At 46.3% G+C, this 20,920-nt stretch overlaps 1 protein-coding gene across 1 annotated transcript in view; it reads left to right on the top strand.

Annotated features, from left to right (window-relative positions):
• The window catches only part of RAB40B (RAB40B, member RAS oncogene family), a 32,461-nt gene that overhangs the window by 8,796 nt on the left and 2,745 nt on the right, over positions 1 to 20,920 (top strand). The window contains exons 2-5 of the mRNA XM_066381656.1: positions 15,706 to 15,766; positions 17,883 to 17,943; positions 18,796 to 18,873; positions 19,629 to 19,851. Coding sequence (XP_066237753.1) covers positions 15,706 to 15,766; positions 17,883 to 17,943; positions 18,796 to 18,873; positions 19,629 to 19,851 — 423 coding nt within the window. The remainder of the gene's footprint in view (positions 1 to 15,705; positions 15,767 to 17,882; positions 17,944 to 18,795; positions 18,874 to 19,628; positions 19,852 to 20,920) is intronic.

Genomic DNA, 20,920 nt, shown 5'->3' with positions numbered 1-20,920 from the left:
TTGCTGATGGGTCTGCCCTCGGCTGGCACACTGTGAAGCTGCATTGTCCCTGCGTCTTGCTCATGCTGAGGTAGCTCCACCTGATGGGCTGTTTGCTCAGACCCAGTCTGGTGAGGCCTGGTCTTTCCATCCCGGACCTACAGCTGGAGGGTAGGGGCCTAGATTCAGGCCCTGTCCTGTGACCTGGGCGCACTGGGAGGAGCAGGAGGGTAGATTCTGATGCCCTTACTGAGGGACCCATTGCCCATTACCACAGTGACCCTTACACTTCTGGTCCTGTCTGGGTCCCTGCTGGCCCTGGAGCTTTGCTTCTGTTTCCCCTCTGGGAGAGCAGGTGGAGTCAAGGCCAGCTGGGTTGCCTGTCTGCTTATCCTGGGTCGCCTGCCTCCACTTGGCCCAGAGACGTGGCCAGTGCCCTTTTTTTGTCTCACTGCTGAGTTTCTACATTTTGCTCATTTTATTAATGATGGGAGAGGGGAGCAGATTAAACTGACATTAAATACTACAATCTACAACCTCTTGCCTTCCAATTTTTCTATTTTATATTTTCTCTCACTACCTTCTCCTGGCTGTTACTCCAGCTTCTTTTTCCAGAAGGAAAATCATGTCTTTCTCCCTGTTTCATTTTTGCTAAGCACTGATAATAATACCTCCTACTAATTGAGAGTGTAGGAGAACCATCTCATGAGACAGGTTACATTATTAGGCCCAGTGAGAGTAACTCCCTCAAGCACACAGCATGTGTATAAGAGCAGAGTGGGTTGGGTTGGCTGACTCTGGGCCCTACTCTTGATCACACACCCTGTAGTCCCTCTGGTTCAGAAAAGGCTCAGAGAGGTGGCTTTCTTCCCACAAGAGTATCAAAATGCCTTTCCTAAAAATGATCCCGGTATCAGGGTTTTCTCCTTTCTCTTTGCCATTGATGAAACTCCACCAGGAAATGCAGGCACCCTCTCCACTGATCTGCCATGCTGCAGACTGTGGTGCGTTTATTGTTTTTACAACTATACTGTCCATTTCCCTCGGCAGCCACTTGAAAATTTGAAGCACGATTTTTCAAGTCATCACTTTCAAGTTTACCTGAGCGTCATATTATATCTCATCCTTTTCTTTGCAGTGTAATTCCTTAAAAAAAAGATGGTCTTCTACTCTCTACCCCCCATAGTACCATGTGTGAATACACAATAGATTTTTTTCTTTTTTTAGCAAGAGAGAGAGACAGGAAGGGAGAGAGATGAGAAGCATCAACTCATAGTTGTGTCACTTTAGTTGTTCGTTAATTACTTCTCATATGTGACTTGATGAGGAGCTCAAGTGTAGCTGTGACCCCTTGCTCAAGCCAGCAACTTTGGGCTTCAAGCAGCAACCTTTGGGTTCAAGCCAGTGACCATGGGATCACATTGATGATCCCATGATCAAGCCACTGACCTCACACTCAAGCTGGAGAGCTTGTACTCAAGCCAGCAACCTCAGTGTTTTTTTTGTGTGTGGGGTTTTTTTTGTATTTTTCTGAAGCTGGAAACGGGGAGAGACAGTCAGACAGACTCCCGCATGCGCCCAACCGGGATCCACCCGGCACGCCCACCAGGGGCGATGCTCTGCCCACCAGGGGGCGATGCTCTGCCCCTCCGGGGCGTCGCTCTGCCATGACCAGAGCCACTCTAGCGCCTGGGGCAGAGGCCAAGGAGCCATCCCCAGCGCCCGGGCCATCTTTGCTCCAATGGAGCCTTGGCTGCGGGAGGGGAAGAGAGAGACAGAGAGGAAGGGGGGGGGGTGGAGAAGCAAATGGGCACTTCTCCTATGTGCCCTGGCCGGGAATCGAACCCGGGTCCCCCACACACCAGGCTGATGCTCTACCGCTGAGCCAACCGGCCAGGGCCAACCTCACTGTTTTAAACCTGGGACCTCAGCATCCCAGGTCGATGCTCTATCTACTGTGTCACCACCGGTCGAGCTACACAAATGTTTTTTTATACATTAGGTTTTTAAAAAATTAAGTCATATACGCTTCTGTGTGTTTGAAAATAATAAAATTGTACAATATTTGTATCAGATTTTTCTCTTTAAAAGCCTTTAATTTTTCTCTTTAAAAATCTATCTCCACTCTATCCTGTGGGGTCTCTTTTCTGAAGTGGTGACCACCCCTTTAGTCTGACCCTTAACCCTTATAGTCCCCAACCCAGGGCAAACCTGATTTCTGGTTATTGGGAGCCCAAGTTCTCCCCAGGCAGAGGGTCAGCTCTTGGGACTGGAAGTTCACCCATTGTGCCCTGTGTCCCCCGTCACTGGCACTGGCATCCCAGTGGCAGCTGAGTGAAATGGCTGGGTAGGCACAGGACAGTGGTTTTCCTGTCTGCACTTGCTCACTCCTTGCCAGCCTGGGTCATTTGGGTGAAGAGAAGCACCAGAGCAGTTAGAGCACCCGGCACCAACAGGCCATGGGCCACTTCACATGAAGAGATTTTTTTGGAAACTTTGTTTGGAATTCTCTCCCTAGGTTTCTTCAGCTTACTTGGCTGCAAAGAATGAATTGTGTAGAAGCAAAAGTTGAAAAGAGCCACAGTGCCCAAGTGGCTTGGGCTTAGAAATATCAGAGATATAGCCCTGGCCAGATAGCTTGTAGAGCATCATCTGGAGGTGCAGAGGTTGCTGGTTCAATCCCCGGTCAGGGCACACACAGGAACAGATTAATGTCCCTGCCTCTCTTTCTCTCTAAAATCAATAAAATAAACTTAAAAAAAAAAAATCAGAGATTTAGATTTTATCAGATCCACAAACAAACCATGTCAAAGACAGTCCTGATGTGACAGCAGCTCTCAATAACGAGTGGGTTTACCTTTTTCGGAGTGGGCTCCACTAAGCTTGCCCCTTTTTGGAGGCCTGACTGAATCCCACTGGACCCAGAGCGCCCTCATCCTCCTCCTGTCCAGGAGCAAAGGTGCTCATCCACCCACATGTTGTTGCAGGTGCTATGGCGTCTCCAAAGCTGGTCCCACTGTCTGTACCACACTGGCAAAGACACCACCAGCATTTCAGTCAGCTCTGGGCCCCTGCGTGGCCTGTGTGCCCTGCATGCCCAAGACGCTGCCCTTTGGGTTTTTTTTTTTTTTCTTTAAGTGAGAGGAGGGGAGATAGACTCTTGCATGTGCCCCAACCGGGATCCACCTGGCAACCCCTGTCTGGTTCTGTTGCTCAGACCAGCTGAGCTACTCTCAGCCCCCAGGGCTGACACTTGAACAAATCAAGCCATTGGCAGTGAGAGGGGAAGATAGAGAGAAGGCGGGAGATGGAGGGGAAGAGAAGCAGATGGTCACTTTTCTTGTGTGCCCTGACTGGGGATTGAACCTGGGACATCCACACACTGAGCCAACACTCTAGCCACTGAACAAACCAGTCAGGGCAATCCTGACATTTGGGTTTCTTGAGGTAGGGTACTGCCCCTTGATTTGTAAACACCTCTTCAGTTCCAGAGGTGCTGCTCATTCCATTTTATGAAACCAACATTTTTATCTTCCACGGTTACTGTCCTCTAAATCACCTCCTACTGCCAGCAGCTCCTTTCTGGTCCCACTTGTGCCTGAAGTTTGACGATTTCTCCTGGTTCTGTTTTCTTCATCTTGTTGGAATGAGAACCGGGAAGCTGGGGGACAGGGATTGGTGTCCAGGGGGCCACAGACAGACCAGCTGAGTTTAGACAGACACATTAGAGCAAAAGAGATTTTTAGTGACAGATTTTAGAGAAAACAATGCTATCCTTTCAAATACTTTACCCAGTAATATATAAACATAAATATATTTTATGCTTAAATATTAATATAATATACTTAATACCTATACACATACAAGTTATTTTGTTTTTATTTCTCTTTGATTAAAGGCAAGAACTTTTTGATGGGTTTATCAGTGAAGAAGCAGGTTATTTCCATGAAGCTACTTCTGTAGTTTTTGGTTTTTTAAAAAAATTTTATTTACTGATCTTACTGATAGAGGAAGGGAGAGAGAGAGAGAGAGATAGGGACATAGATCTGTTCCTGTATGTGCCCTGACTGCAGGTTAAACCAGCATCCTCTGTGCTCCAGGATGATGCTCTAACCAACCAAGCCATCTGGCCAGGCACCTTCTGTAGTTCTTCAGAGAGTTTTGTTTTTGTCACAGTGTTCTTTTTGTTTTGCAAACGCTAATCAAATCAATTACATTTCTGAGAATTTGGCCTTGTGGTGTGTTTTCATTACAGGGATTTTCTTTCCAGGTCTTTTATTTTTATTATTTTTATTTTTTACAGAGACAGCGAGAGAGTCAGAGAGAGGGATAGATAGGGACAGACAGATAGGAACGGAGAGAGATGAGAAGCATCAATCATTAGTTTTTCATTGCGACACCTTAGTTGTTCATTGATTGCTTTCTCATATGTGCTTTGACCATGGGCCTTCAGCAGACTGAGTAACCCCTTGCTCTTTCCAGGTATTTATCTCTTTTGAACCTGGAGTACAATTTACACAGTTTAGAATCCAGTATCCAGGCCCCATTGTGGTCAGGCAGTCCTGCAGACATGGGGCCTTTGTAGTGGTGAACTTACATGGCATGTGTTCTGAGACTCTACTGGGTAGTGAGAGTGAGAGACTGACCAGCTCCTGGAACCTGACAGGAGATGGTCAGGGGCCCACCATCTTGCGGGCGGCTGTCCTGTGAGGAGGTATGTGGGGCTGTGTCACTGCCCAGCAGGTTCTGGCCCTAAGACTCTGTGCTTGGCTTCTTGATCTTTCTGTGAATGCCTGAGTTGCCTCCCTGAAACCTCTGCTAAGGGGTCTCTCACAGGAGATAGTTCCATAAAGCTGCTGGTAGACAACCATGCAGGTTGTCATAACTGATCCATGGTTTCTTCAGCTGACAATGAACTTCAGACTGCTTTGGGTTTATGTGTTATATGTTCCAACATCTTGCAGCTAATAATTAATAGATTATCCTCCCCCAAATATGACTCAGCTTACCTATTAATGGATTTGAATCAAATTGTGACTTGTATTTTGTTTGATTAAAACAAAAAAGCAAGTTTACGGAGACAATAGAAAATGCACATATTAAGCCTGACCTGTGGTGGCGCAGTGGATAAAGCATTGCCCTGGAATGCTGAAGTAGCCAGTTCAAAACCTCAAGGCACATATGGGAGTTGATGCTTCCTGCTCCTCCCCTTCTCTCTCTCTCTCTCTCTCTGCCTCTCTTCTCTAAAATGAATAAATAAAAGTAATTTTTTAAAAATACACATATTAAACTCTAGTTGACCATAATACATCAAGTTAAATGTTATTAATGGAAAAAATTAAATGATGAGTGTGAAGAATATGAAATTTTCTCTTAGATTAAGAGACTTGATTTGGAGGGGTGAACACACAATACAATGTATAGATGATGTATTATAGAATTGTACACCTGAAACCTATGTAATTTTATTAACTAATGTCACTCAAATAAATTCAATAAAAATGTGAAAAAAGAAAGAAAAAGAAAGATTTCACCTGGAAGTTAAATCTCCTGTTTAAAGTAGTGTGCATGTATGCCTGACCAGGCAGTGGCGCAGTGGATGGAGCGTTGGACTGGGATATAGAGGACCCAGGTTCGAGACCCCAAGGTCGCCAGCTTGAGCGCAGGCTCATCTGGTTTGAGCAAAGCTCACCAGCTTGGACCCAAGGTTGCTGACTTGAGCAAGGGGTCACTTGCTCTGCTGTAGCCCCTTGGTCAAGGCACATATGAGAAAGCAATCAATGAACAACTAAGGTGCCGCAACGAAGAACTGATACTTCTCATCTCTCTCCCTTTCTGTCTGTCCCTATTTGTCCCTCTCTCTATCTCTGTCACAAACATAAAATAAAATAACAAAAATAAAGTAGCGTGCATGTTCCAGAAGACAGACCACTGCTACACAATTGGGTTTAAATACCATGTTGGTCCGGATTGTGAGAGTGGTAAAACCAGCATCAGAGACCTGGGGACCTGCCCTTGGCCCTGAGCTTCCCTCTTTTCAGGCATTGGACAGGAGGGAGGTATGAGGCTAGGTGTTGAAATGGTTGTTGGATGGTGTATTCATTTCACAAACAGAAATTTACACTCACAGTTCTGGAGGCCAGAACCCTGAGGTTTAAGTGTCATGGGGCAGCACTCCCCCCAGAGTCTGCAGGGCAGGGTTCTTCCTTGAGTCCTCCAGATTTGGCGCTGCCAGCAATCTTTGGTGGTCTTTGGCTTATGTTGGCATCACTCCAATCTCTGCCTCCATCACCACCTGGCCTCCAAATGTCCCTGTCCTTGTCAGGACACCAGTCATTGGATTAGGGCCCAGTCTAGTTCAGCATGAACTCATCTTTACCTGATTACATCTGCAAAATCCCTATTTCCAAAAAAAGTCACATTCACAGGTTTGGGGAGACACCATTCAACCTAGTACAGATAGTGACACTCCCAAGATGGATAGCTTCCTTTTCATGAAGGAAGAGTTGTGGGGGGACCTAGGCCTCTGGAATTCCTTGCCCTCAAAACAGTTCCCCATCCTGCTGGCTGCACCTTGTGGAGGCTGCCTCTGGGGACCAGCCCCAGAGGTGGGCTGCATGTATGGGTATTTCTCTGCTGGGTATCTCCATAGAACCCTGTGGATGACACCAGGCTTTTCCCGCTAAGTCACCCATGCTCGTGGTGAGGATCTGAGTGAGGTGGAAGAGGTAGATAACCTAGGAGGGGCCCAGGAATCTGCACTTAACTGCACAGCAACATTGTGTTGTTTGTCTCTTTCCTTAGTGTTTTTTCCTTCTTTTTTTTTTTTAATTTTTAATTAATTTTTTTAGGGAAAGATAGAGAAACATTGGTTTGTTCTTCCACTTATTTATATATTCACTGGTTGACTCTTGTGTGTGCCACAACTAGGGATTGAACCTGCAACCTTGATGGATCTGGACAACACTCTAACCAACTGAGCTGCCAGGCCAGGACTTTTCTTCTTCTTTTTAATCAGCTGTACTGACATGTTGTTCACGCAGTAAAAGCCATCCCTTTCTGAGTTTACCTTTGTATAACCACTATCACAATCAAGATGTAGAACAAACCAGAAACTCCCAGCCCTTTGGGGATTGCCAGCCCCCAGCCTGGCAGCCAGTGTTGTATAATGTCCTGAAACAACAGCTATTTATTTATTTATTTATTTATTTATTTATTTATTTATTTGTGTGTGTGTGTGTGTGTGTGTGTGTGAGACAGAGACAGAGAGAGGAACAGCTAGGGAAAGACAAACAGGAAGGGAGAGAGATGAGAAGAATCAATTCTTTGTCGCGGCATCTTAGTTGTTCATTGATTGCTTTCTCATATGTGCCTTGCCCGAGGGGCTACAGCAGAGCAAGTGACCCCTTGCTCAACCAGATGAGCCAGCGACCTTGGGCTCAAGCTGGTGAGCATTGCTCAAACCAGATGAGTCAGCGCTCAAGCCGGCAACCTCAGGGTTTTGAACCTGGGTCTCCCACGTCCCAGTCCGGTGCTCTCTCCATTGCACCACCCCCTGATCAGGTGAGATCACAGCTATTTAAAATAAAATAAGGTCCCTGGCATCTTTCAGGCTAAGGGAGAAAGTGGCAAGAGTCCAGGTGACTCCCAAAGCTCGGGGCCATTTGACCTAAACCATTTTCTGAAGCTCCACCAGGGGACCTGGTTTGCCATCAGGCTTTGGAAAAGCTGCTCAGACAAGTGTGGTGTGACCAGGAATGAGAGCTCCTTGTGGTTCCAGTAGGTCCTTTCCTCCACCAACAGATCCCACTGTCTGAGCTTCTGCTCCAGAAGTGATGGAAGCAGCGACCGAGTCAGCCAGGGCTAGGCACCATCCGAAGACACATGTACCTCAGTGTGTTGGCATATGGAGCACAGCAATGTGGCTAAAAATAAAATGGTTTCTTTTGCTAACCCAGGTGATTGAACAGACTGACAACCAAGTGGGCACAGTGGAGGCAGTGAAGACAGTGAAGAGGTAGCCCACAGTTCCCATGGGGCACCAGCCAGCCCCTGCCTGGAATGGGCTTTGCAGATCGGCTCATGACTGTGCAGAGGGTGCTGATAACACCAAAAGTCATGCACTTTAAAGTCACAAGTGCCACCCCTTTTGTTCATGGAGGACGGAGGACAGAGATGCTTTCCCAGCAGTGTGATCTGATGGGCCAGGCTGTCCAGAGTAGGTGGGAGAGAGATGGGAGGACTTCTGTGCGGGAAGCCCCTCCTGGCCTGACTTGGCCAGGCCTTCTTTGTGGTGTGAGTCCAAGTGTTAACAGTATCCCAAGGTAAGGGGTGACTCTGAGACTCAGAAGGGCAGCCCTATGATTTGAAGGTGACCGGGACCCTTTGAAGGGTTGGGATTCTGGAAAAGGGATCTAAATGATGGTTAGGGAGGTTCATGGGGACTCTCCACTTACTTTTGGTGGAAGGTGCAAGGGTGCTATCTCACAGGTCAGTGAGGATCATTCTCACAGTGGGAATTCAGTGTTCCTGGATGAGGTAGCTCAGCACAGAACACTGACCAATGGATGAGGCCGTGTAACTATGTTCTGGCCCTTGCTGAGGATGGGATGGGAGAACTTAGCCCCCAAAATGGGGAGTGAGCACTTCAGAGCAGCTAAGAGGGCAGAGCTGTGTAGACAAGCTGGGATAGCCAGGCCACAAGGAGACAGAGTCACCAGGACCATCCTCCAATCTGGGGGCAACTGGGTCCCCCCACTTTGCTGTTTCAACAAGAAAAAACAGGAAGGAGAAACAAGCAGAGAAGACGTTTTATTTTTCAAAAAGGAGATGGCAGAGTCTGCACAGGACAGAGTAACTGCTCCTAGTGTGCGGTGTCATGTGATGAGCATGCATCCTATCCCTGTCCTGGGGGGGACAATAATTTAGTAAGCTATCTCAATTCCTCTGCACCTGCTTAATTCTATGTTAGTGAGGTTGCAGACACAGCATGCACCATCACCTAAGAGGATTCACTTATGGTGTACATATTGTTTAAATACCATTTACAAACATACTTGTCTTTGAGAACCTGATTTTTGAGAAATGTGTTTTATTCTGCATTAAGGCTCCCAGCCTTCTCTCCCCTCCAACCAAGTGGTCCTCCTATCTGAAAAGCCAGCAGAGTCCATTTCTGGGAAGGATATACATACATAATTTTTTTGAGATAAAATTCACATGATATAAAACTAACCTTTTTAAAGTGAACAATTTAGTGGCAGTTAGTACATTCAGAGTCTTATCAAACCCCCACACTCTCTAATGCCAGAACATGCTTCTCGCCCTGCCGCTGGGCATCACCAGTCTTCCATCTGACTTTTTTTTTCTTGTGATAGAGACAGAGAGAGGGACAGATAGGGACACACAGACAGGAAGGGAGAGAGATGAGAAGCATCAATTCTCCATTGTGGCACCTTAGTTGTTCATTGATTGCTTTCTCGTATGTGCCTTGACTAGGGGCTGCAGCAGAGCAAGTGACCCCTTGCTCAAGCCAGTGACCTTGGGCTCAAGCTAGTGATCTTGGGCTTCAAGCCAGCGACTTTGGACTCAAACTAGCAACCATGGGGTCATATCTATTTGCCATGCTCAAGCCAGTGACCCTGTGCTCAAGCCGGATGAGCCCATACTCAAGCCGGGGTTTCGAACCTGAGTCCTCCATGTCCCAGTCCAATGCTCTATCCACTGTACCACCACCTGGTCAGGCCCATCGGATATTTAATGCAGAATAAAACACATTTCTCAAAAATCAGGTTCTCAAAGACAAGTATGTTTGTAAATGGTATTTAAACAATATGTACACCATAAGTGAATCCTCTTAGGTGATGGTGCATGCTGTGTCTGCAACCTCACTAAAATAGAATTAAGCAGGTGCAGAGGAATTGAGATAGCTTACTAAATTATTTATTCTTCCTGTGGAGCTCTAAAAGTGTGGTGACTGGCTCAGCAGTTGACATTTCCTTTTTTAAAAAAGAAAACTAAAATTTTACCTTTTCTTGTCCTTATTCTGACTCACTCAAACATCTCAACAGGCTTTTTTTCTGGAAGCTTTTGTATATTTTCAGTTTATTTCTGATGATCAGAGTTCTTGGTAAATGAGTTAAGGGCTGCAAATGTGGATTATACTTTTTGTTCCTAACACTGACACTGCTACTGTAAAAAATATTAGATCCTCATGAACCAAAATGAAACACGTAATAGAGAAGAGGAACAAGGAAAAGAGCAAACACACAAGTGGGAAATAACAAAAGAAAACATTGCAGCCCTGGCCAGATAGATCAGTTGGTTGGAGTGTCCTCCTGATTCATAAAAGTTGCCAGTTCAGTCCCTGGTTAGGGCACATACAAAAACAGATTGATGTTTCTCTCTCTCTTTCTCCCCCTCTCTCTCACTCTCTCTCCTTCCCCTCTAAAATCAATAAATTTAAAAAATATAAAGAAGAGAGAAGAAAACATTGCAGTGAATAAAACAGGATGGCTTAATAAATAAGTTTATGAAAAAAAGAGAGTCTTCTCACAATGTGACTTTGAACCTGGCCAGGGCGGAACATAATTTGGGAGTTTCTCTGTGACATTGAACAGCTGTGTTTACAGGGTTCATCTCATGGGACCCAAGGATGGAACTTTTGCTGAGCTGAGGCCACTGCTTGTGGTAGACACAAGACTGAGTAGTTGAGGCAAGTGTGTTCTGTCAAGTGGATGGAGAAACTGAGACACGAGAGAGAGTAAGGAAGTGACTGATTGTCAGGACTGGGATTTGATCCCAGGCATCACAGAGCTTCTCTCCCTGTAGTGCCTTCACAGTCCTGTGGGCAACCTGTCAGTGGCCCCAGCTGAGTTTGCTCCATCTCTGGTCTTACCTTTCCTGCCTGGTGAGAACAATCTGCATATCCAATATGGGTGGTGGTTTTCAAGCTTTATCTGCCCCCTGCCCTACCTCTCCTGCCCTGCCCTGTCCCAGATTCTCAGTTACAGGGCTCAAGGGAGGTGCTATTTCTAGGAGCAGGTATATGGCTGAAGAGAGAGACATGGAAAAAGGTTGTGAGTCACCGCCCTAAAGGAAACTGACACTGTGGTGACTTCCCAGGCCCAAATCTTCCAAACCACTGCAGTTCCAGGAGAGCCCTGGGGTCCCTGGGGCCAGGGCAATCCACTAAGAGGCAGGTGGTTCAACATGTCTGTTCTGGGGAATGACCACCTGAAGAAGTCACTGAGTTCACTTTTGGTGATGATGGTTAATAATCATTACCTGTATTGTCATTTGGATTATCTTTTAAAAACTTGGAGAAATTCTGGAATGTTGAAGTCACTGTACTTTGCTTTGGGAAGATGTTAAAATGCATCTTTTGCAAGATTCTTGTGTTAGACATTCTCTGCATCTTTCCCCAGTCATTATGCTTCATGAGTTTTCTTTCAGGGTATTTCTAGTGCAAACAAAAAGATCAATTCCAAGTAGTGTAAGCAGAGAGGAGCTTATTGCCTCATGCATTTGACAGCTGGAGCCAGATCTAGTTTCAGGCATGGTGAGATCCAGGGGCCTAACATTCAGGATTCTCTATTGTTCTTTCTTCCCAAACCCGTTCTCTCCATGCCTTACAAGAGGAAAAACCAGATTGTGTTCAAAGGATCAAGAATCAGTTTGACATCTGACTTCTCAGCAGGAACTCTGGAAAGCAGACCTTGATGGAACGATGCTTGCACGATTCCGAAGGAAAACTATTTCCTGCCTCAATTGTGTGCCCATCCAAATTCAACAGAGAGTGAGAGCAGACTGAAGACATTTCAGACATGCAGAGTCTCAAAAGCTATCTTCCATGCACCCTTCTAGGGAATCAAAAGAAGGAATAAACCAAGAGGGAGAGACGTGAGACCCAGGTGAGAAGGAGGGGCCTAGGATTGCTGAGCTCTCAGAGCAGAGGAAAGCAGGACGGACACTCTGCAAAGATGCCCTAGGAATGTTGGAAATGCTGAGAGGAGACTTGGATAATTGGGGAGATTGCAGGAATTAATTAATGATAAATGCAAAGGAAACTAAGTAAATAAACAGGCACTTTTTAACTCCAGTAGAAACAAAAAATTGTGTATGTACAATATCCCACAGGGTTTAACTGTGGATTACATTTACTTGGTCACATTGATGTAAAACTAAATGTCGATCTACCTGAAATTGCAACATAATTATACTCTGTGTGTGTGTGTGTGTGTGTGTGTGTGTGTGTGAGAGAGAGAGAGAGAGAGAGAGAGAGAAGGGAGAGAGTTAGAGATAAAAGTAGGTGGTGTGTCAATGAAAGAGAACTACATTTTCATCTTCAGGGTGGGAAGTCAATTAATGCCTTAAAACTGAAAAGTCAGGAAGTAGGAATATAAATATGTTATTTATAAATTTGTAGATATATAGTGAGAGAAATGATTTGAAAAAATTTAAATTGGGAATTTTCACACAAGGTGGGTGCAGATCAGGGCCTGCCTTTTTCTTATTGTCTCATCAGAATGTTTGACACTGGTAGCCATGCATACCCACAACTTTGATGAAAAGAAAAACCAAATATATTTTTAAAAACTCAGAGGGTGCTTAAAAAGACCACCAGAGATGAATTATTTTGTATTTATGAAAAGTTTTAAAAAATTGTTTGGACTTAAAAAAGAAGTACATGAGGACACTTTCTAAATCAAAGACGTCCACCCAGCATAGGACAAAAATGAAACTACTCTGCAGACTGTGAAGAATGAGGGTCCCCTCTCACTGTCCAAAAACAGACATATCATGGCCAAAGTCATCTTCAGATTCAAAAATAGATTCCCAAGTGTATTTGTTGCTTCATGTAGAGGGAGGAAAATGTTCAGCATTCCAATGGGAAAACAATGTTTCCCAAAATAACCTTTTTTTTTCTTTTCCAAGTGATAGGAGGTGAGATAAAAGAGACTCTTGCTTGCACCCGGACAGGAATCCACCGGATGAGCCAATGATCTGCCCATCTGGGCCATGCTTGCAACCAAGCTATTTTTATTGCCTGAGGCAGAGGCTCCATGGTGCCATCCTCAGCACAGAGGACTGATGTGCTTGAACCAATCGAGCCATGGCTGCGGGAGGAGAGGGGGGGAGGGGTAAGGGTGGGAATCAGGTGGTCTCTTCTCCTGTGTGCCCTGACCGGGAACCAAACAAAATAACTTTTAAGTTGCTAGAAGATATATATTTAAAGGTAATTTACTAAATATAAAGTTAATGTTCTGTTTATTATATATGTATATATTTTTATTTTTGTATTCTATGCAGTCATATATTCAATTTATCATGTGTACATATGTCTCTCTATACATGCCCCAGGGCTGACCACAAGAAAAGCAAGGACATCTGTACTTGAATTACCTTCTGGAGTGTTGTGGGATTTTAAAGGACTGTGAGAAAGTCCTTGGTAGTCAGTCGCTCCAAAGAGAAATTTCAGAGGGCCTGAAGCTACTGGCCTAAATTTTCTGCAAAATCTATGCTCTGCCCTAAAAACTTAGGTGACTGCCCTAGAATGTGAACTAAGTCTGTTGTTATTCTGCCAAGCAAATTTTCTTGCCCTCAGCCTGCCTTAAAGACAGGAGACTTTGGACATGACATAGTTTCTTGTGGCTTGAGGGTGGGGGGGAGAAGATTAGTCCAGCATTCTAGATCTTTCAGGGGAGCATGAGTCAAATACTTGAAAATGACAGTTTTTAGTGTTGCACTTTATTTTTTATTATTTTTTGTTTGTTTTTTGGTGACAGAGACAGAGAGAGGGACAGATAGGGACAGACAGGAAAGGAGAGAGATGAGAAGCATCAATTCTTTATTGCAGCCTCTTAGTTGTAGCTTGACTGGAGGCTCCAGTAGAGTGAGTGACCCCTTGCTCAAGCCAGCAACCTTGGGCTCAAGCTGGTGAACCTTGCTCAAACCAGATGAGCCCGCGCTCAAGCTGGCAACCTCAGGGTCTCGAACCTGGGTCTTCCAGGTCCCAGTCCAATGCTCTATTCACTGGGCCACCACCTGGTCAGACTTAGTGTTGCACTTTAAAAGAGCCTTTCACCAATGGCAAGATTTTCTCCAGGGTTAGACAGTCCTCAATGACCTTTCTCTCCTTTTCCCCATCTGCCTCTTATCAGCACTTTTTTTCTAGATTTATAATTCCTAACTCAGCTTTACTTGTGCAAACATTTGAAGTCGGATCACATCCCAGAGTGTCTTCAAGGCTGGGTGGGCTTTTCAGGGTGTGAGTGCTTTGACAGACACTCTTGCTAAGTCTATCAGTGAAACAACTCCAGCACCACAGTACCTCATGATACCATGTTACTGAGAAGTTGGGTCCTTGTGATCATGACCTGTGTTGCATCTGTTTCAGAAGGGGATTCTCCTTTCTTGCTTTCTTTAGTCACTCAATAAAAAACATTTTTTAAAAGATTTTACTTACTGAATTTTAGAGAGAGAAGACACAGAAAAAAGAGGGTGGGAGGAGTGGGAAGCATCAACTCATAGTTGATTGCCATGTATGTACCTTGATTGGGCAAGCCCAGGGCTTTGAACCAGCAATTTCAGCATTCCAGGTCGAATGCTTTACACTCTCTTTCAGTGACTTTTTTCTCCCTTTGTTGCCCACTGAATGTGTGTTCTTATCCACCAACCCGGAAACTTGCTCTGTGAACACAGGAGGGGTTTCTCAAAAAAGCAGAAAATTGGTTTCTGGTTGAATGGGGAGGAATATTCTCCCGATCTTAGAGAAGAAATGCATGCTAATTGAAGGAAACTTGAAAATACCAAAAGGTTAGTGTGCTTCCCCTCCCAGGAGCATGTCTGCACCTTTCCCTTCCCTCTCTTCTTCCCTCTCAGGCATGCATCTCCTAAACACTAAGGATCTGCACTTGACTTGCAACCAGGGGATCATTGGGCAGGCAGCTCCTTGTCCTGGGCAAACTGCTTGAACTTGTCTCCAAGGCCCCCCTTTTCTCTGACTTCTCAATGAGAGCAGCCCTGTCTAGGCTCTCCTGTTGCTTCTTCTACCCTAAGCCCTTTCTTGTCTCACTGTCCCCAGCTTTAGTAAATGTACTCTCAAAATAAAAATAAAATAGAGAAAGAATTTTAAAACTAACCAGATTCTGCAACCCAGAGATTTTTATGAACAACTTGGTTCTGGTCCTCAGCTTGTCCTCTATGCACATATACACACATATGTTTGTCTTTGCACAGTTGATAAAATGTTTCATGTCTAACTTTACATTCTGTGTATTTTTACTTTTTATTCTTAGTGTGATAATTGTGGGGAAGCTACTTATGTTGGAGCAGTCCTTGGGCAGCCGAAGAGGGTTAGCAGTGAAAAAGGCCTGAGATGGGGCTGCCTGAAGGCTGCAGAGCAGTTCATGGGGCTGAAGCCAAGTTCGAGCCCCATCTCCTGTTGGTCAGCCCTCAAGTAGGGCCAGCACTAGGCTGGAGGTGGCTGGCTTTGAGAGAGGAAAGGAGGGTGCTGGCAAGTGCATATTTGACAGGGGGGACTGAGTGATCTGGAGGGACCCATAAGCAGAGTCTGGCCCAGCAGCCTGGTAAATCGTCAGTCTGCATGTGAGAAGTCCTTTTTCCCCTAGAGTGAGAGTTTATTTTCCCACACCCTTTTAATGGAGAATTACTGTGGAAATACTTGGCAGCCAGCCCATATTAGAGCCACTTGACCCTCTTTCACAGGCATCGACTACAAGACCACCACCATCCTGCTGGACGGGCGGCGGGTAAAGCTGCAGCTCTGGTGAGTGAGGGGTCCTGCTGCACCCCTGAACAGGTGCGGCCCTCAGAGCCCAGCCTGTGGGAAGAGCCTCTCCTCATCCCAGCCTGGCCCCGTGCTCCACCAAAGGAGGACGTGATCCTGTTAACTGGGCCCTGAAGCCTTAGCCCTGGTCCAGCAGAGGGGAACCCTGGGTCTTTGTGGGCCCCGTCTGTCTAGAACTCATGGCCTCATTGAAGCCTGCCTCCTGACTCAGTCTCCCAAGCACCAGGTGGGGGCAACCTCCTGTGAGGCTAGACTCCAAGTGGCTCAGAGTGGAGAGTGGGAAGGAACAGGAGGCCAAGATGTTTCCTTCCCACAGCTCTGAACTGGGTCTCTTTCTTGGTCCCACATTGGGCAGCCTTGGTTCTGAGATTCTGATCACACCCCCTACCCCTCTAGCTCCAGAGGTAGGAGACTAGGGGTTTCCTGCTATGACCAATCTCTGGGTGGCCCCTACCCTGTGCAGCTTTCCTGACCACTGTCACCAATCTCTGTCATTCCCTCTCCTGTGCTACCTGTGTGTCTGTGTTCCCACTCTTGACCAGGCTGACCACTCCCCAAGCAACAGGTACCTGCAAGAGTCAGGAGGCCCTTCTACTGTCCCCTAGCCTACCCCTTCCCAACACCATCAGAGAAGCCTTTCTCTAGATGTCCCCTCAGTGCCCCTGTCCCTTCCCCATGCCTGGCTTCGGGCCTGCTCACCCTGGGACATTTAGGGTTGTGGTCATCTCTCCACCCACCCCAGCACCTGTGTCCTCTTCAATTCTCCAACTCCTGCCTACTGTCTCACCTCCTCCTGCAGGGTCCCTGCTTATTCTCACATCTCCGTTCCTCTTCTCCCTCCCTCAGGACCAGCTGAAGGCCTCATTCTCAGCCCAAAACTTTCCAGGACTCAGAAGGCCACATGTAACTGCTGCTCTGATTTTTCTCCAAAATGTCTACCACCCCCTGTCCCACCCCCTGGACTTTCAGCTCCCGATTCTGTTTCTTGTCTGGGTGGCTCATCTTGGTAAATGCCTCCATGTTCTCCAGTGGCTCTGACCAAACCCTGGAGTCATCCTGGGCATCCACATGGGGTCTCCTCCTGGGCAGTGCCTAGAACAGGGTCTGGCACAGAAGCACAAGTGAATTGTCCACACATTCTGGCCAACACAGGAATGCTCCCATTTCACAAGTCCTGTGGCCCCAGTGCTAAGCTGGACATGTCTCTCAGGGTCACTCTCCTTGCCCACAGACTTTCTAGTGACTTCCACCAGTGGGCAAGGCCTGAGCTCCTGAGGTTCAGTCTGGGCTGATGTGGGATTCTGATCGATTGACTTCTCTACACTAGAGGTGCTTCTCCTAGCCTCTGGCCCATCCTGAGCCCCAGGCCCTGCTCTCCTGAGTCGGGGGGTAGGTCACCCATAGGTGGCGAGGTGAAAACAGCAAAGCTGTGCTGGTCTCACTGCTCAGGACACACCTGGCATTCAGGGAAGGCCCACAGGCCCACTGGGACATCTTGTCCCTAGGGGTCTCTTGGGACTTGCAGATGTGTGTCAGTTTTGCCTTTAGAAGAAATGTCAGTCCAGAAGCACAGGGGTGCCATTGTTCTTTGTCGTGATTTATTTTTCTTGGAGCTCCATTCTATCCTGGGCGCTGCCACCCCTGAGTCAGTTCTTCATATTGATAAACTCAGGGGTGTGTCTACAGGGCTGACTTTATGTGATTTACTCAGAGTTAATGGAAGTTGAGGGATCCCGCCAGATTTTCTGGCCCATCTCCCACCACTTAGACTCACATCCATTATGACACAGCTTTATCTCCAAATTCCACAAAATTTTAGAAACTTAAATTAGTTTTATTTAAATGTCAGAATTATGATGTTGAAACCCATCACTATTTTTTCTAGCTTGACTTACAAAATGACAATTAGAAAAGAGAATGAGCCCAGAAGGACATCCCAATGTCCAGATCATTCTGGGGGACAATGTGACCATTTTGTAGAGGTCTTGGACTTTTAGTCTATGGCCACCAACTGACAGTTGTCCCAAGTTCAGTAACCTCATTGTCAGGAAGAAGCAGCGATGTCTTACCTATCTCCAACACCTTTTTCTTCCAGGGACACATCTGGGCAGGGGAGATTTTGTACCATATTCCGTTCCTACTCGCGGGGCGCACAGGTAACATCCCCTGAGAATGGAGGTCACACTGACATTTGGGATGCTTTTTAATGGACACATAGAAGAAGAGACGATAAAGTACTATGTATAAATTGATGCCAGAGTCTAAAAGTGTGCTGCAGAGTGTTTGGTGGCTCATGAGCCTTTGTCAGCATCAGGGCTATATAAGTATGTATGTGTGTGTACAGGCATTTCTATGTGTGCTGCATTTGTACACATGTGTGAATGCATATGAGCTGTGTATAATGCATGCACGTTTGTGCACACATATTGTTCTGTGCATGTGTGTTCATGCACATGTGTGAGGGCCATATATATATGCATGCATATATGGGTACCGCAACCTGTGTTCATACACATATGTGTACACATGTGTTTTTGTGTTTATACTTATACATGCATAGAGCTGTATGTTTCTGTATGTGTATGTACCCTTGCTCGTGTAAATGCCTCTGTGTGCATGTCTTTGTGTGCATGTGTAGGCCCATCTGTGTTCACGATCCTGCATGTGCACCTGAGCACAGGTGTATGGACTTGGCTCCTCCTGAGCTGCTAACCCCTGCTGTCCCCTCAAGTTCTGTATTCCTGAAGAAGTTCATGGATGTGAGGAGCTGAGTTCTAGTCCCCAGCTCACCTTGACATTTGAGGGTTTATCAATGAGTTTATGCAATAATGGAAATAATCACATAACTGCTATATCTGGTAGATAAATGAAAACAAATTTTGTATTAGAATAAGTACAATGGTTATTAAGCTGGTTGTGAGTCTGTTACCCAGTAGCCCTCATGCCGGCTGCACAGCCCAGACCTGCGCCTATGTCCGCTGTGAGATCAGCCTGGTGCCTCTCTCCAGGGTGTAATCCTGGTCTACGACATCGCAAACCGCTGGTCCTTTGATGGCATTGACCGCTGGATTAAGGAGATCGATGAGGTATGCCTTGGTATGCTAAAGCTCCCTCTGTGTGGGCTCAGGAGGTGTTGGGGTAAGGCCTGGGCCTGTGGACCAGGGCACGAGGCTTCAGCAACAAGAAGGATGTTTCACTTCCCAGCACACGATTGGGTCCTGATGCAGAGACCAAGCCTAAGAGTCTAGGCCCTACAAGTGGTCAGGTGGGTTGATGAATGGTGACCAGGTTGCTGCCAGCAGGCACCCTGACCAGCTCAACTGCCAATGGGGCATGGAGTGGCTGGGACGAAACCCACTGTATTTGTTTCCTGCCACTGCTATAACAAAATACTTTAAAACAGGTAGCTTAAAGCAACAAATTTATTTTCTCACATTTTGGAGGCCAGAAGTCCAAAATCAAAGATGTTGGAAGGGGTACACTCTCTTCTAAAGTTCCAGGGGAAGATCCTTCCTGTCTCTTTCAGCTTCTGGTGGCTGCTGACAGTCCTTGGTGCTCCTTGGCATGTAGACACATCACTATCTCTGCCTCTGTGGACACTTGACCTTCCCTGTGTCCTCTCCTCTTATAAGGACACCAGTGATTGGATTTAGTACTCACCTCAATGATCTCATCTTAACTAATTACAACTTTAAAGATTCCATTTCCAAATGAGGACACATTCTGAAGCTTTGGGTTGGTTAAATTTTGGGGGCACACCATCCACCCCAGCACACCCATGTGCCAACAACAAAAGGTCACACAAGTAACCCATTTTCCTTGTGTTTCTTTCTCCCTTTAGCATGCTCCCGGAGTTCCTAAAATCTTGGTGGGAAACCGACTGCATCTAGCCTTCAAGCGGCAGGTCCCCACAGAGCAGGCCCAGGCCTATGCAGAGCGCCTGGGTGTGACCTTCTTTGAGGTCAGCCCCCTCTGCAATTTCAACATCACCGAGTCTTTCACAGAGCTTGCCAGGATTGTGCTACTGCGACATGGGATGGACCGGCTCTGGAGGCCAAGCAAGGGTAGGTGCTGAGGTTGTCCCGCAGCCCGAGACACTGGTTAGCCTCCCACGACCTGCTGTATCCATTTTCAAGGAGTAAATGTGTTGACTTAGAAGAAAGTCATGATTATAGCTTTGTCATGGCTCATGAGAGACTTCTGAAATCTGGATGCGGGCAGAGATGAAGGCATTTATGATACGATTGCCTCAGGTGTCCATGATGAGAAGGGGTCAGTGCCTAAGCAGGACACTGGGCCTATAAAGACAGACCCCCGAGGGCTATGCTGGTGAGGCACTCAAGCTTCCATGCGACCTTCATACCAATGGTTTTAGGAAGAGCTTATCACATTAGGAATGACTCACCTTTCACTTTGTTCACAGAGAGAAACTTGAGAAATAAGTGTATAGGGTATTTTTAATAGAATGTGACTTCCAGTTGTAATATAATATCCAAATTCTTCAGTGTTATGTGTTAAAAAATGTGTAGAAACCTATTGTGGCACAGTGTGGCTGTCACTGTTTCCCTCTGAGTAACTTGTCAGCATATTACTTTTAAAAGTCAAAGTTAGCCCTGGCCAGAGAGCTTGGCTGGTTAGAGCTTTGTCCTGAAGCACAGAGGTTGCCAGTTCGATCCCTGGTCAGAGCACATATAGGAACAGGCCAATGTTCCTGTCTCTCTCTCCCTTCCTCTCTCACTAAAATCAATTCATAAAATAAATTTAAAAGTCAAAGTCAATGTTAATGTCAATCCTGACCAGGTGGTGGCGCAGTGGATAGAGCATTGGACTGGGATGCAGAGGACCCAGGTTCAAAACCCAAGGTCGCTGGCTTGAGTGCGGGTTCATCTGGTTTGAGCACAGCTCACCAGCTTGAACCCAAGGTTGCTGGCTTGAGCAATGGGTCACTCGCTCTGCTGTGCCCCCCCCCCCCCCCGTCAAGGCACATTTGAGAAAGCAGTCAATGAACAACTAAGGTGCCACAACAAAGAATTGATGCTTTTCATCTCTCTCGCTTCCTGTCTGTCTGTTCTGTCCCTATATCTGTCTCTCTCTGTCTCTGTCTCTCTCTCTCTCTCACACACACACACACAC

This window comes from Saccopteryx leptura, chromosome 4, assembly GCF_036850995.1.
Source record: "Saccopteryx leptura isolate mSacLep1 chromosome 4, mSacLep1_pri_phased_curated, whole genome shotgun sequence".
Taxonomy (NCBI): Eukaryota; Metazoa; Chordata; class Mammalia; order Chiroptera; family Emballonuridae; genus Saccopteryx; species Saccopteryx leptura.
This window is presented reverse-complemented; position numbering and strand designations above follow the sequence as displayed.